This window comes from Gavialis gangeticus, unplaced genomic scaffold, assembly GCF_001723915.1.
Source record: "Gavialis gangeticus isolate Ggan-Ray unplaced genomic scaffold, GavGan_comp1, whole genome shotgun sequence".
NCBI lineage: Eukaryota > Metazoa > Chordata > Crocodylia > Gavialidae > Gavialis > Gavialis gangeticus.
In genome coordinates this window covers 45,108,601-45,124,707 of record NW_017729029.1, presented here as the reverse complement: position 1 = coordinate 45,124,707, position 16,107 = coordinate 45,108,601, and the positions used below count along the sequence as shown (strand labels likewise).

The 16,107-nt window shown below is 40.3% G+C and overlaps 1 protein-coding gene across 3 annotated transcripts in view; it reads left to right on the top strand.

The window, feature by feature from the left end:
• The window catches only part of ATRX (ATRX, chromatin remodeler), a 211,655-nt gene that overhangs the window by 64,942 nt on the left and 130,606 nt on the right, over window positions 1-16,107 (top strand). For all 3 annotated transcript variants that reach the window (XM_019521505.1, XM_019521507.1, XM_019521506.1), the window contains 3 exons: window positions 3,705-3,814; window positions 6,090-6,157; window positions 7,629-10,786. In XM_019521505.1, coding sequence (XP_019377050.1) covers window positions 3,705-3,814; window positions 6,090-6,157; window positions 7,629-10,786 — 3,336 coding nt within the window. The remainder of the gene's footprint in view (window positions 1-3,704; window positions 3,815-6,089; window positions 6,158-7,628; window positions 10,787-16,107) is intronic.

Genomic DNA, 16,107 nt, shown 5'->3' with positions numbered 1-16,107 from the left:
CCCAACTCTTCTGGTGCCATTCTGTCTAGGTCAGCGTTTCTCAAGCCAAGGAGCGCAAGAATATATGAAAGGGTCACGAACAAACTTAAAAATGGATCAACAAACTAAAAATGGGTTATTCTTTAAAGGAGAAAAACATAGGAAACTATGGCTTTTCTCTTGCGGGCTGTTAGTTTCAGCCTGCAAGGAGCTGCTTGAGGTCCCCCATGCTTGACCATATACCTCAACCTGCCCTACACGCTGGGGGTTAGGGGTGGGGGACAGTGGGTTGGGAGTGGGGGGCACTGGGTCAGGACTGGCCATTGATGTTTACGAATTGGTCTTGGTACAAAAAGGTTGAGAACCACTGCTTTAGATGGCGCCCAGGGCATTTTCCTCACTTGTCCACCCCATGTTACACTACTGTTTACAGGTGGTGAGCAGTAGAGTTTGAATGCAGGAAATATGTGGCCTCTTGCAGTATTATGTTCTAGGATGCTCAGATCCATGTAATCCATTGAACCAGCCATTGCATAGGAGTCCTACATTATGGTTCTGTGGGGGGAATACTTTTGGAGATGTCAGTTTTATTAGACATTGGCCTCCTCTGTCATAGAGATTCATTTTGTCATTGCATGATCTATTTTGGTGGCCCAAACTCAGCAGGTTAAAAAGAATAAATATGTCTTAAAAATACTAACACAAGTGGAGGGCTTTGTTGTTTTACAGCAGCCTTAGGCTTTTTTCTTATGTATTCCCCATACTTTACTGGCTCCCCTTGCAGGCCCCTCCCTTTCTATTTGGATTCTAGAAGTTACTTATTTCTTCACTTGAAATGAATTCAGATTACATATTGTGAAGACTATTTCAGTTAATAAAAGGTGTGATGCTGATAAACTGATGTAACACAAATTTGATAGTTAAAACAGTAGATTTGTACATGTTGACTGCACCATTATGTTGTCTTTCCTGGTACTTGTCACACTTTTTCATGTTACAGCTGATAGGTGAATGATCACTCCATATTAATAAACTCACTATAGAAAAGACCATTTCCAAGTTCAGTATTCTGTAGCTTTTTACATAGTAACTTATAGTACCTTGCAGGTATGATACCATGGGACTTGCATGTGAAATGCTTGCTCAGTTAAACCACATGCAACATGGATACTTCTGGATAGGATGACTGAGTTTTCTTAGTTTTGGTATTTAATTGGCTTTTGGATATTTTAGAATAGGAATGTAATTGGCTATGGACAGTTACTAAACATCAACCCTCCCCACCTAAAATAAACAATGCCCCCCCAACTGTATTTTTCTCTGCATATGAAGGCTGCCGAGGTGGTAGCTCTGGAAATTGGAACCCTCTGACAATGGAACACGTGTGGGGACGGCAGTGTGGATTTTCTTGTACTGAGCCATGTTTTGGCGGAACTATTTAGAAGTCTGAAGGAAGTTCGGTCAGCGTCCACTGAATCTTCGGCTAGTCTTCTAATAGTACCACTTCTTCTGGTTATATTTTTTTGTGATATAGATTTCTGGACACTGTAAAATCACACACGCAGGTAGTCATCAGATGGGAATAACTTTTGGCAAGTATCATTCTGGGACATATTTGGTTTTGTGACCTCTAGATGTAGGGCTCTGTCACTTTACTGATCACCCTATCTGGCTCTTTCCTTACTTACCTATTCTTTCTTCCTCCAATAATACATTATGGGCACGTCTACGTGTGTCGGCATGGCGACCTTGCTACTGTGCCATGCTTTAGTACTTTCTTTTGGATATAGTGTTCACTGTTCAGTAGTAGCCTGTACTGCGCCGTACACTGGGCACACTGTTATTTTTAGCTGCTACTTTGTTGTAGTGGTGCACTATAATGAAGGGGGCATGCTGCCACAGTGAAGTAGCTGCTGGTCACATGTAGGTGCATGTGGTCGTTACGTTGCTGTGGCAATGTAGCGTAACGTGTAGATGTGCCCCGTCTTGAATAAATTTAATTGTTTCTTAGCCTCCTGTTTTCCTGCAGACAGAGAAAAAAATGAAGCTGTTCCTGTCTCAAAGTATTTTTAAACATGGCAATACTAGAAATTGTAAGCAAGACCACTTTTCTTAATTTTGAAAGTTAAAAATCTATATTCCTAGATCTAATCTAGATTCCTAGATTAATCTATTGAATAAGGAAATGGTGTAAAAAAGCATAAGAGGACATGAAGCTTTTTGGTAACAAGGCATCAGTTCTGGAATTTTGCTGCCTCAGATTTGTTTCAGTTTAAGATCTGAACTGGAAGGAAAAGTTGTTGTAAGATTCCACCTTTACAAGAATCTACTGACAACTAGCAGTTCCTTCTGTTTCCAAACTTTCTAAGAACCTGTTGAGCTGCCACAGATTGGATAAATCTTTCAAAGATGTGAGAAATTATAAAAATAGCACAATTGGCATGGGAGCAGTCAGGATTTTCCTTTGTACTTTTTATAGATACAATCCCAAGCAGTTTGCAAAGTGGAAAAAATCAGCCAGATGTTCTTCTTCCTGTTCCTGGGAAGCTGAGTTGTTAGTGAAGATTTTTTTGACGTGTTAAAATCCAGTTGATTTGCAATCCATGTATAACCTGCAGTTTTACAGATAAAATGCATATAGCTTATGCCTCTACAAATTGAAAGTCAGAGGGATAGCTTGTTTTTGACCCTAGGACTCACTACAAGCATAGATGTGATTTCATAAAACTTTATTTTGTTGGCAAAACTGTTTCTACACAGGCAGAGATGAAAAGGCTAAGTGTATATAGCAGTGGCCAGAAAACTGACTTGCTGAAACGCTGTTCCTTGATCCTCTATCTGCTCCTCTGTTTAATTCCTAACTAAAGTGGTGGTTGAGGGACTGCTTCTGCTAAATAGTATTTCTCAAGTGACTTCCTTTTTCTTGGCAACATCATTGCTCATCATAAGGCTTCTTAAATTGAATAATTAGTGTTGTAAGATTATGCTGCAGATTGCAATTCTACCTCCCCTCCTGCTCTAACCCCAGCAACAAGACTGCCATACCAAATGGAAGATGAGAGCACCCAACAGGATGGTCAAAATGTGTACTTTATCAAAACTTCTCATTCCAAATAAGATAACATTTAGTAATGGTAAGAAGTGACTATTAGCTTATCAGGATGCTGTGTGGAAAAGCATGACCTGTTACTTGGGGGAGGGGGGCAACAAAGCATACTTTCAGTGATACATTTTGTAGGGGTTGAAACCAGCGTGCATTTTATTTATAATTTATATATTTGTTTCCTTTTTCTCATTCATAAATTCAAGAACGTATTAATGAATTAAAATATTTATTTAAAAATGAAGTAGTATTTTTATAAAAATGATAAAACACAAGGAAAGTTGGTGTATGGTTCAGGGTCACGATGAAAATTATTTGTGACAAGGCTTTAGTAAATTGAGGTATGTGTTCATGAAATAACCAGTTAATACAAGTGTGCAAATTCATAAAGGAGGGAAAAATTTTCCTGTCCCAGAGGGAGTAAATAAATTGCCCCACAATTAACATTAAAGAGGTGAATGGTTATAGATAGCTTTTGCTAAAGCCAGGTGGCAAAGCAGTGAAATGGGCTTTGCGGTATATGGGTAATTTGAACCAGAAATGTTTTAAGAAAATCCAATATGTAATTATACCTTTCTTTAAAAAATGAAAACTAATGTGTGGTTTATAATCCTCTTTATAGAGGAAGGACTGCATGGAATTGTAAGCTGTACAGCTTGTGGGCAACAGGTGAACCATTTTCAAAAGGATTCAATCTATAGACACCCTACACTGAAAGTCCTTATTTGTAAGGTATGTGATGAGTAGGTTTTTTTCCTACTTCATGTCTCTTTCTTGTTTTTGTTTTGGTGGTTTTTTCCTTCAATAAAAACGTGTCATTGTGTTTAATGGTGTGGATAGTTTTCATTTTATTACAGTTATAATTTGCAAACAAGGAAACTGATAGAGAAGTGAAAATAAAATAACATGAAAATGCACTGCGTTCAGTTTATTGTAGCTTCTTTTGAATTTTGTTTTTAGAATTTATTCGTACAAAATTACTGTTGCTTGCTGTTTATGGTGCTTCATGTTCTTACTGTGATACCATATTGCAAGTTCAGATGGAGTTTTGTATCTCCTTAGAAGTTTCTATACAAAAAGGCTCAGCACCAAAGAAGGGATGGAAAGTTGGCTTTAAAGACCTATTTTTGGTCACTTGGATGTTATTGCTAGGGCTGAAATGCTTTCACTGGTAAAAGTCAATACTATCCTGTGGGCTGTTATAATGTACAGAATCTTTTCCAGTGGCTGCTTGTGGGCAAGATCTCAGCCCAGAGCTCTCGCAGCTTTGAGCAGCATAGGACACCACCTGCACCATCCATTCCAGCACACCTGTACATCAGGTCTTTGTGTAAGGTGGATCTTGTTGGGAAACTTTTCCAACAGGCTACCTGAAGGGGTGACCATTTTAAATTTTCAGAATGGTCTTCAGGATCTTGAGGCCACAAATGTTCCCTTGGTATTTTAGTTGGTCTAATTAACATGCTAAAAGATTGAATGCTGCATTAGATCATATAGTACAGTATTCTGGCACAGACAGTAGCCTGTTTTTGTTAACCTCTTACCTTCAATTATACTTTGTAACATTTACTTTCCTTGACTATTGTATCCTATTTTGTTTACTTTTTAGCAGTTTTAAGTTTCCCTATTTTAGTGTGGGAAAAGGGAACAGTCATTTCTGTTCAACATTATTTTATAGGCCCACATTATTTCCATTTTTTATCCCCTAAGTGAAACAGGGCTAGACTTTTTGATTTTTTTTTTCTTCATGGTAAGTTTACTTACTATTCTTGTTGAGCATCTTTTAGTCATTTGTGTTCTTGCTACACCTTATTTGAGATTGGCTGACCAGGTATTATATGCATTATTTTGAGTGAGACTACATAATTATTTTACAACGCGCATGCATGCATGTACATATACACATACGCGCGTGCACACACTGCTGATGCCCTTCAGAATTCTAGAGTGAATGGGCAGAAGAATACAGCAGGGTATCATCTACAGCTTTTATTTAAGCTGTATTCAAGCAAAACTTTGATTTGGCACTTGGTGCTTTGGTTGAGTAAGGACTGGATAAGGACATCAGACTTTGTCCTTATAAATTCATGGACTTCAGTCATTAGTAGCATTTGAGTGGTACAGTCTTATTTGTTACTCCTCGATTCCTCTGGCCAGAGCTGACCCGAGCAGGGTGTGGGGCCCAGGGTAAATCAGCCCGTGTGGGGCCTCGCCGCCACCCTGATTCCAAGCCCCCTGGATGTGAAGGGGTAGGGTGTGGGGGGGTGAGGGTTGCGAGCGACCAGATGCAAAGCCAGTGGTGGCGGTGCAGAGCCACCACAGCTACTCCATCCAGCTTCATGGGGCCACCCAAAGCGTGGGGCCTGGGGGAATCGCCCTGATTCTCACCCTCTAGGGATTGCCCTGCCTCTGGCAAAGTGTAGTTGCTACGCATGACCAAGTAAGTGATCCATGTATTACAGTTGTTAGAGTTCATTTACTGGTAAGTTACTTTTTAAGCAGCTTTTGGTGCATACAAAAAGTTTAGAGAGATACTTTAATTGCTAACATAAAGAAGAACTTTAAGTTGAAAGGAGAAATCTCAGTAGGAATTTGTGTCAGTGAAAGTGTGTGGGTGGGTTTTTTTTGTTTATTACCTTCTTATTTTGGTATTGATTTTTTTTCTCATAACTTGGAAAGAATTTTTCTGGATAATGAAGAACAAGTATATTTGGATGTTTTAGAAGGTCTGTGGCCCTCCAAAGAAGGTACACATACTTAGTTTTCAAATGCATGTTCTGCCATTCATATCCAAAAAGTCAAAATCTAGATGTTGCTGTACCTTTTGGAGATGATGAAGATTGCAGTTTTGTAAAGTTCACCAGAACTTGAAGAAAGAACACCTTGTACAGATTTCTTGTGTTCCTTTTTATATGTCTGATTTTTAATACACCAGACTAAATGTATAGCATTGTTAAATTCCGTCTGTCAATTTTAATGGAAATTTCCTTGTTTTATTTCCTTAAAGACTTGCTACAAATATTATATGAGTGATGATATTAGTCGTGATTCAGATGGAATGGATGAACAATGTAGGTAAGTACATAAACACCATTTATAATTCACGTGTTCAAGCAATAATGAATAATTTAAGAGTAGTTGTGAAAAGTTAAAGACTAGCACTAGAGCGTTTAAGCATTCACTTATAACCAAGAAATGCCTAACCCAAGGCTGGTGGCTCATGGCCATATCTGGTTCTTCCCAGCCACCACTCACCCCATTACTCTGTGGCAGGACAGACCAGCATGATACAGCCTGCAGTGCTGGGGGAACCTATGGGGTATGGCACAGTGCAGCAGAAGAGCCCATTCCCAGGGAGCTAAAGGTGGGGCTGCAGCATGCATACCTGTGCACATGATGCAGTTGGGGGAAGAAGGTGGAAGGAGAGGGTTAACATACCTGGTGCAGCAGAATGGAGGGAGCACCCACATTCCTAGTCCAGGGCATGGGTGGAGGGAAGGGAATGTGCCTGGTACAGTGTGGAGTGTCTGCCTGGTATAGGGAGGACTGGGGAGCACCCAGGGGTCCCATGGCTTGCACTGGTGTGGACCCTGCTGGTGTGATCTATGAAGTTTGCAGCTTGTAGTTGCGAAGGAGTTGGATAACCCCTGATTACCGTCCGTATCTTGTTTTTAATACTAACTTAGCAAACAAAATGCAAGGAAACGCATCATTTCAGATGATGCACTAAAGGTGAATGTCATGCGACTAAAATTAGTCAGTTTGAAGATATTCAGTTAAGTTTTCCCACTAGCTTTAAATCTATTCTCTCTTCCTGTCCTAAAAGTAGTTTTCATTATGGTACATAGGGGCTCACTATCCCTGACAGAACTTCCTGGTTTCTGTGGCTGGAACCCTGCCATGCTCTTTCCACCTTTTGATTCAACCAAAAATGCTGCTTTTTCCCCCCCCCGCTGCTTAACTCTAGGTTGGCTGAACTTCCTTGGTTTCATTCACTTTTTCCAGTCTTTACCATAGACATCACACACTAGATGCACTTAAAAGCCGCCCCCCACAAAAACCTGTTTTCAGCACGCATTTAAATGTATACAGTACACATACCATATCAGGTACTGTAGCCCTGTATCTGATATAGGTTAGAAAGGCCTATCCTTTCCTTCTCAGGAACAACAGGAAGGCTTGAGCGCTTTTCACATGACGACAAATTTTGTTTCGTACTTATATGGCGATTAGGCCAGAGTATTTAGAGTATAGCTGAGATGGGTGTTTAAAAGCTCTATTTAAATATCCCTGGCTTTTCTCATCTTCTGAGCATTTTAAACTACAACATTTTAATCTGCCTTTCAGGTTTTAATTGTAGCGCTTCAGTATTTTTTAAAAAATGTCTAGATATCTTCTTGCCATATTAACTTTCTAAACAAAACTTCTTGATTTTTATTGGTGTCCATTTTTTAATCTTGAAACCGTGGGAGACTATATTTATGTATAACAAGCTATAACATTTGTTTTTAGGTAGCATTTTAATATTTTCCTAATCTTATTTCAGATGGTGTGCTGAAGGTGGGAACTTAATTTGCTGTGACTTTTGCCATAATGCCTTCTGCAAAAAGTGCATTCTGCGCAACCTTGGTCGAAAAGAGCTGTCAACTATAATGGATGAAAATAATCAATGGCACTGCTACATTTGCCAGCCAGAACCTTTGTTGGACTTGGTCACTGCATGTGACAGTGTCTTTGAAAATTTAGAACAGTTATTACAACAAAACAAAAAAAAGATAAAAGTTGAGAGTGAAAAAAGTAAAATATATGACCATGCAATCAAATTTTCTCCAAAGAGAAACAGTTCAAATTGTAATGGAGAAGAAAAAAAAATAGATGATTCGTATTCTGGTTCGTTAACCTATTCCTACAAAGCACTTATGGTGCCAAAAGACTTGCTTAAAAAGGCTAAAAAACTGGTTGAGACTACAACAAATATGAATGCTAGTTTTGTAAATTTTTTGAAAAAGGCAACAGAAAATTCAGAAATAAATCCCACTGTACAGGTTCGTCAACTAAAAGCTTTTAAATCTGTGTTGAGTGACATCAAAAAAGCTCATCAGGTATTAGAAGAAGGTCTGAATTTGGAGATTCAAGCTTTGGATGCTAAAATCAAAGAAAAAAATACCAAAGAGAAGAAAAATGAAACTAAACCAGAAAAAACGGAGAGTAAAAAAGAGGAAGTAAAGGAACACGCAGTCTTAAAAGAGAAGGACATTGTAAACCCTGAGGAAAAAATTGAGTCAGCACAGTCTGACAGTGAGCCCATGGATCAAAGTGTTCCAACAGCAGAACAAACGGAAAACAAGAATGCTAGCAGCGAAGATAAAAGGTCTGATACAAATGCAGAACCTCAATATGAGCCTAATAGTACGGAGGCTTTAGACATGGATATTGTGTCTGTTCCTTCATCAGTCCCTGAAGATATTTTTGAGACTTTAGAATCTGCTATGGAAATTCAAACTGCATCTGAAGAACAGGGCAGTAGAAGTGCAGCAACAGAGCAGGAGACACTAAATGCAAATATAAAATCTAATATTCCTCTGAAAGACACTAAAGGAGGTCCAAAGTTAAAAGCATCAGCTAAAGTAACAAAAGAATTGTTTGTAAAATTGACTCCTGTTTCCCTTTCTGATTCCCCAGTAAAAACTGAAGATCAAGAGAATAGTCTGGAAAAGGAAGCTAAGAATGTTGATGCAATATCTAAAGCAGAAAACTGTGATTCTGGAAAAGAAAACCATGATGCTGGCAATGAATGCTTGCCACAAAATGATGCTGTTTTATTGATAGAAGAATCTGATCTCAGGCGGTCCCCACGTGTAAAGACCACTCCTCTGAGACGTCAAACAGATGTTAATCCCTTAACATCTAATTCAGAAGAGGACAGCAATGATACTGGCAATGAAAAGCGTAAGCAAAAGTCATCATCCCAATCAAAGAGGAAGCAAGATAAAAGAAATTCTTTTGATAAGACTGTTGATAGCCCTAAACCTAATAAACTTTCTAAATCCAAAAAACCAAAAGTGCTGGACCAAAGTTCAGATTCTGATGAGATGCCAGCAGTCCTTAAAGAAGTAGCTATGATAAGTCAGAGTTCTTCAGAGTTTGACAGCAATACCGAAACACCCAAAAACGTTCAGAAGATTACAAATGATCTTAAGAAACAATCAAAGAAGGATGAAAATGGAAAACGAAAAAGGAGGAGTTCCAGTTCTGGTTCAGATTTAGATTCCAAAAGAGGCAAATCAACTAAAGACTCTACTTCTGCAAAAAAGAAACGACAAAACTATTCAGATTCTTCAAATTATGACTCTGAGTTAGAAAGAGAAATTAAAAGTTTGAGTAAAATTGAATCTGCAAAAAAAGCCAAAAAGAAATACTCCAGGAAAGAAGACAGTTATGATTCCTCTGAAGAAGAGCAGAGTAAAAAAGGAACCGCTAGTAAGAAAAAGAAGAAAATACATTTGAAGAAACAGCGAGATGAATCTTCTAATGATGAATCTGAGAATTCATCCCCAGAGAAAGAGGACACTAATAACTTTTCTGAAGACAAAAAAAGTAAGAGAACAGCTATTAAGGAAAAGAAAAATAGAGATTTAAAACAGGGAACTTCAACAGAGAAGCAGGATGATTCCTCTGAAGAAGAGCAGAGTAAAAAAGGAAGTAAGAAAAAGAAGAAAATAAATGTGAAGAAACAGCGAGATGAATCTTCTAATGATGAATCTGAGAATTCATCCCCAGAGAAAGAGGACACTAATAACTTTTCTGAAGACAAAAAAAGTAAGAGAACAGCTATTAAGGAAAAGAAAAATAGAGATTTAAACCAGGGAACTTCAACAGAGAAGCAGGATGAGTTGTTGGATTTTAAGAAGTCAAACCTGGAGAAAACAAAAAGCTGCCCTTCTGAAGGTAAAAATAGAACACAAGCTAAAGAAAAGAAAAACAGAGAGCTGAAGAAGAAAAAGGCACAAGATGATTCTTCATCAGATGGTGCTGAGAAGGCTGTAAAAAAGCAGAATTGTGATTCTTCAGAGGACAAAGTCAAGAATGAAAAAGCAACAGAAAGTGAAGAGAAGAAAAGTGAAAACTTGAAAAAGAAAAGACACAAAAAAGAACAAAATGACTCTTCTTCTGATGTTGAGAAGTCATCTCCAGAGAAAGATGGCTACAATTCCTCTGAAAACAATAAAAGTAAAAATGAAATGGTGGTTAAGAAAAGAAGAAATCTACGAGAGAGAACAGCTAAGAGAGTGCAGATTGATTCATCTTCAGATGCTGAGCAGTCCCCAAAGAAAGAGAGTTCTTCTGATGATGATAAACGAAATAAACGTATAGAAGCTAAAGAAAAGAAAAAGATAAGCCACAAAAAGAAAGCATCTAAGAAAGAACAGAATGACTCTTTGTCCTCTTCTGATGGGGAATCTTATGAAGATAATAAAAAAAAGAGTAAAAGAGGATCCACTAAGGAAAGCAAAAAGGGTAACTTAAAAGAGAAAAAGAGAATTTCTAAAAAGCAGAAGGATGATCTTACATCATCTTCATCAGATGAAGAAGAGAATGATGACCAGAAGTCAACAGGGGATGGGAGCAGTGATGAGCAGAAGATTGTGCCAGTGACAGAAGATTTAATGATGTCCTTCAACACAGGATTTTGTCAGTCCTCAGGTGTGCAAATGATTTAAGTCTTACCTTTTGATTATCATGTCGATAGAGGAAAATAGCACGATTGGGATCAGGGCTGCCCCTCTGGATGGTGGGGGACCATCAGATCTCCAGGCCACACACTACATGGGCTGCACACCACACAGGTGGCCCTTCTGGGTTTCCCCTTGCTGCACAGCAGCTCTCCCCCTGCCATGTGCAGCCCAGGAAGCCCGGTTCCCTACAGAGTGTGGGCAGCACAGACCCATTCCTGACTGCCCTGCCCCCAGGAGCAGGGCAGGAACCAGATGTTGCAAGAGAGTGGGACCGCAGAGCCCGTGGCCGCCGCAGAAGCAATGGGAGGAGCAGTGGTCAGGAGAGAACCTGTGGGCTATTAAACAGCTCTTATTTGGATGATTTATATTGATTTAATCGGTGCAAATGCTTTTAAGTGAAGGTATCCAGAAACATGTATAACTACGTATACTAAAACTTGAGGCATATATTAAACCCTACTTTTTTCTGATATCAAATGTTCATAAATTCCGTAACGTCACTTGTTATCATTTGGCTAGTGTTGGCCTAGACTGTCACTTCAGCTTAATTTACAAGTGAACTGTGGTATTTCCAGAAAGGCCCTCAAAGCTGGAGCCACAGCATGTAACACCAAATGTATTCTTGTTTTTCTTATCCTTGTTGGCATTTGTTTTTTGTCAAGGTAGTGAATATTTAGTAGAAATCAGGACCCCTATTAGATCCCTTGCTGCTAGTCATGTAATGGAGCTGAATATCAAGCCCTGTAGCTTGGGTTACAGTAAGGTTCTTTGAGTAAATCTGATATCTTTTATTAGACCACCTCAGTCAGAAAAAATCTTCCTAGCAAGCTTTTGGGCACAAATGCCCTTTGTCAGGCTGAGGAAGTGTTTGCAGATGGCCTGTGCTCTTCCTGGATGGAGCGGTAAAGCATCTAGAGGCCAGTACCAATGCAAGGAAGGTAGTCAGTTAAAATGTAAATTGAGGTGGTCGCTAGGTGAGAGACAGGTTGCAGGGGAATGAAAGTAGCTGTAGTCAAAGAATGAGACAGGAGAGTGGGGGGAAGGGGAGTCAGATGTTAGACAGGTTATAATATGTCATAAATCCAATGTCTGTATTTAGTCCATGCTTTTTTGTATCTAGTAGGTTTCATAGTTTCATAGTTAGTAGGGCTGGAAGGGACCTGAGCAGATCATCAACTCCGACACCCTGCCATGACAGGAAAAAGTACTGGGGTCAAACGACCCCAGCAAGGTGATTGTCTAGCCTTGTCTTAAAGACTCCCCAGGGTAGGAGCCAGCACCACTTCTCTTGGAAGTTGGTTTCAGATCCTAGCTGCCGTGACAGTGAAGTAGCGCCTTCTGTTGTCTAAAAAGTTGATGAAGTTAAGTTCGTGGGCTGATCTGTGGAAGGTATTTTATAAAATTCCCTTTGAGAATTGAACCGAGAGTGGAAATGTTGTCCCAGGTACCTGTGGGGGCACATTTCTCGCAAGAAAACCACTCTTTCGCCAGTCTCTCAGTTTTAATTCTCAAAGGGAATTTACAAAATACCTCTCGTAGATGAGGCCATGAACTTGACTTATTTTGTATCCAGTAGTTTGGTTATTGTGGACTAAATATAGACATTGGATTTATGACACATTATAATCTGCCACATTTTCTTTGGCCTTCCACAGCACTTTGTGTAGTTGGTTTCGCTGCTTATGTTGATGTGATCCTTTGCCATGATTTGTGAAGTTGTAACTGAAACAAAGTTGTAGGAGATGGGAATATGTGTATGTGTGTGTAAATGTATGGGTATGTATATGTTGGGAACTCATGAGTGAGAAACATTTTTGCTTTTAGGCCTTTCTAAAAGACTCTTAAAAATACCAAAATAGGAGAAAAGGCCTTACATTTTTAAAAATGTAAAATAAAATTAAAGCAATGTTACTTTGTCAGTTTAAAAAACTTTTAATGCAGAAAACTTAACTTAAAGCTGATGATGTTTCTTCTTACGTGTTGATTCAAGAGTTTCTGAGCTCTTTTCCAAGTTCTTCTTCAAACTCTTTGACCTTGGGGCAAGAGGGTGAGGTGGGGCATTGTGTCTGTTTCTCTATATGTAAAATGGAGATAATTTGTTTCACAAGGATATTGCAGCACTTCCTTCAGGAATGTTTGTTAATTGCTTTTGAGCTTCTTGGATAGAAGTTATTGTGGGAGAACAAGTTTATAGTGTTATGCTGAGCCACCCCTTTCAGAGTAACTAGGTACATCTTATTCATGTATTACTATTCAGATTAGTACACAAGTTTCAAACTCTGAAAATGTTGTAAGAGAGTTGACTCTCTTGTGTAAATAGAATGGAAAAAAAACTTGCCTATTTGCCTAACAAGAAGTGGCATAGTGGATGTTGATACATTCTCAAGGTTTAGCCATTTCTTTTCTTTTTTTAACTATCCTTTTGCTTGGGAAAAAGTAATCTGCACTATAATGAAGCATCTTATAATTGGTCTACTATGAATGAATGGGTTGAATTAATTCTTATAAAATTCTTTTGAAAATGCCCTCTTATAAAGAGGGCTAGCTTAGAGTTCAGAAAACAATTAATTGTGATGTGTTCTGTTTCTATAATCAGTCTGAACTTGCTTTGAATCAGCACTAATGCTGTTATATCGGCACCAAATGTCCAGTGAGCAGAAGCTTAAATACAAACTTTTCTGTGCATGTGTTTTTGTGTTCCACCTAAAGATAAGCTTGAAGAAGATTTGGTGTGGAATAGTAGCTGTTAAGCATCAAACTATTATCCAGATTAAGCAGATCATAAAGTAATGAATATTTCTCCTTTTTTTAGTGTTGGTATGCATTCTGCTGCAGGTATGTGTATATCTCAGCTATATAAGATTGAAATCTTTTGTGTAACAGTCCCTGTTGGATTTATGCGTTGGCCCAAAGTCTTCTCCTGTGCTCTAGTTCAAGCATAAGAAGTGGAGTCATTCAGTTTCATCTTGCTATCTGTTGGACAGAACAGAGGCTTTTCTCCTGCTTACTAATTCTTGTACCCAACACTTTTACAGTCATCTGTCTGTTTTGTAGGGAATCATCTTAGCAGCCAGTGTTCAAAGAATATGCAGCAGTGCTTTCAAAACATAGCAATGTCCCCCAAACTGACAGTGTTCAAATTATGTTTGGCATAGAGTGATCTGATTCCACTTTAATCATGCAGGGACTGTAAAAATTAGCAGGTATTGGGTTCTTTCTGTGGGGTGATCTTAAGTATTTGACTGCAGAGCATACACAAGTAGTTTCTGTTCAGTTCAAAGGTAAAGTCACTGTGTGTGATCCCCAAAGAGGAGCCACAGGAGGAGGCAGGACTGGGTGAGAGCCCCAGGCCCCAGTGGAAGCTGTCATGGATTCCCAAAAGGAGCTGCAGGAGGAGGCAGGCTTAGTTGCCTGTACACAAATGCCAGAAGCATGGGGAACAAGCAGGAAGAACTGACCTTCCTGCTAACCAACAAGCAATACGAACTTACAGGGATTACAGAGATCTGGTGGGACTCAACCTGTGATTGGACCACAAGTATAGATGACTGCACCCTGTACAGGAGGGATCATGTTGGGAAGAAAGGTGGAGGAGTTGCGCTCTACATGAAGGAACGTTACATCTCTCTGGAAGTGGAGATTAGCAACAAAGAGTGACTTGAGACCCTCTGGGTCAAGATACAGGGAGAGCATGGGGAAGGGGATTTGACTGTAGGAATTTACAGATCTCCAAGCCAAGAGGAAGAGCTTGGCCAAGAATTCTCTAGGGAAGTGGTAGAGGCTGCACGCTCTCGGAGCATGGTTGTCTGGATAGTTGAAGTCACCCACAACATCTCATGGGATGAGCACACAGCAAGATTTGATCGCTCACTTGCATGGAAGAGCTTCCTTGCTTGCGTGGAAGAGCTCTGTATCTGACTCGAGTCTGTGGGCTGACTAGGAGTAAGGCAGTTTTAGACTTGTTTCTGGCCAAAGGGGATGATGCAGTGAGCAATCTGAGGATTGAAGGGAAATTGGGCGACAGTGACCATGAGATGATCACTTTCTCCATCCACTGTAAGTCTGGCAAATCAGCCACTAGGGTAGACTTCCACAAGTGTAGTAGATTGGTTGGCAAGGCCCTGCGGCACCATGGTCCAATGAGGAAGGGAGTACAAAAAGAGTGGCTTAATAGGGAAGTCATGGACCTGCTGAATTTTTACAAGAGAAGCTTACAAGGGATGGAAGTCAGAAATAACCACCAAAGAGGAGTTCTCAGCTATAGCCCGCACGTGTAGGGAGCGAATTAGGAAAGCAAAGGCACAAATCAAATACAAATTGGCAACCAGAATCAAAGACAACACAAAGTCCTTCTTTAGATATGTAGGATGTTGGAGAAAAAATAAGGGAAGCATGTTGGATGTTGGAGAAAAAATAAGAGAAGCTGCCCTGATGAATGAAATAGGGCAGCTGATAGCCTGGTCCTGTGGGCTGAACAAAACCAGATGGGGTTCAACAAGGACAAATGTCGGGTCCTTCATCTGGGTAGGAAGAACGTGCACCATAGCTATATGATGGGTGGTTGTCCACTGGCTGGATGAATACGAGACACCAGTGTGACGAAGTCACCAGCAGAGCAACTAGAACTCTGGTGTGCATCAGCAGATGAATAGAGATGCTCTGCCCCCTCTATTTAGCGTTGGTGAGGCCACAGCTGGAGTACTGCATCCCAGTTTTGGGCACACCACTTCAAGAAGAATGTGGACAAGCTTGATATGGTGCAGAGAAGGGCCACTTGCATGATCAAGGGCCTGGCAGACAGGCCCTATGAGGAGAGACTTTGGGATCTGGAACTGTTCCTTCTAAGCAAAAGAAGGATGAAAGGCGACTCTAGCTGCCTACAGATATGTCAAGGGGGAATGCTGCAGGACCTAGGTGAACAACTTTTCACTTCCTGGTCCACTGGGGAGCGCACAGGGCCCCCCTGCTGCACCCTCCCAGCTCAGTGACTGGTGTCTCCTGGGTCTGGAGGGGCACCTGGGATCCTCCTGTGGCCGATCGCCGAGCTGGGGACACGTGGGTGGGGAGCTCTTCCTGCATGCTCCCCCAGCGTGCTCCCTGGCAGACTGGAAGTGGACCGAAAGTATTTCCGGTCCACTTCTGGGTTTTCTTACCAGCACACTGGAGAGGCTCCTGTGGGATGCTCCATCTGCCCCAGCACTGCAGTGATCATGAGCTGCGCTGGTACCTCAAGGCGTGTAAAAAAAAAAGCTGTGTCCGAATCGCTGATTCTCTGAATCGGCATCGAAT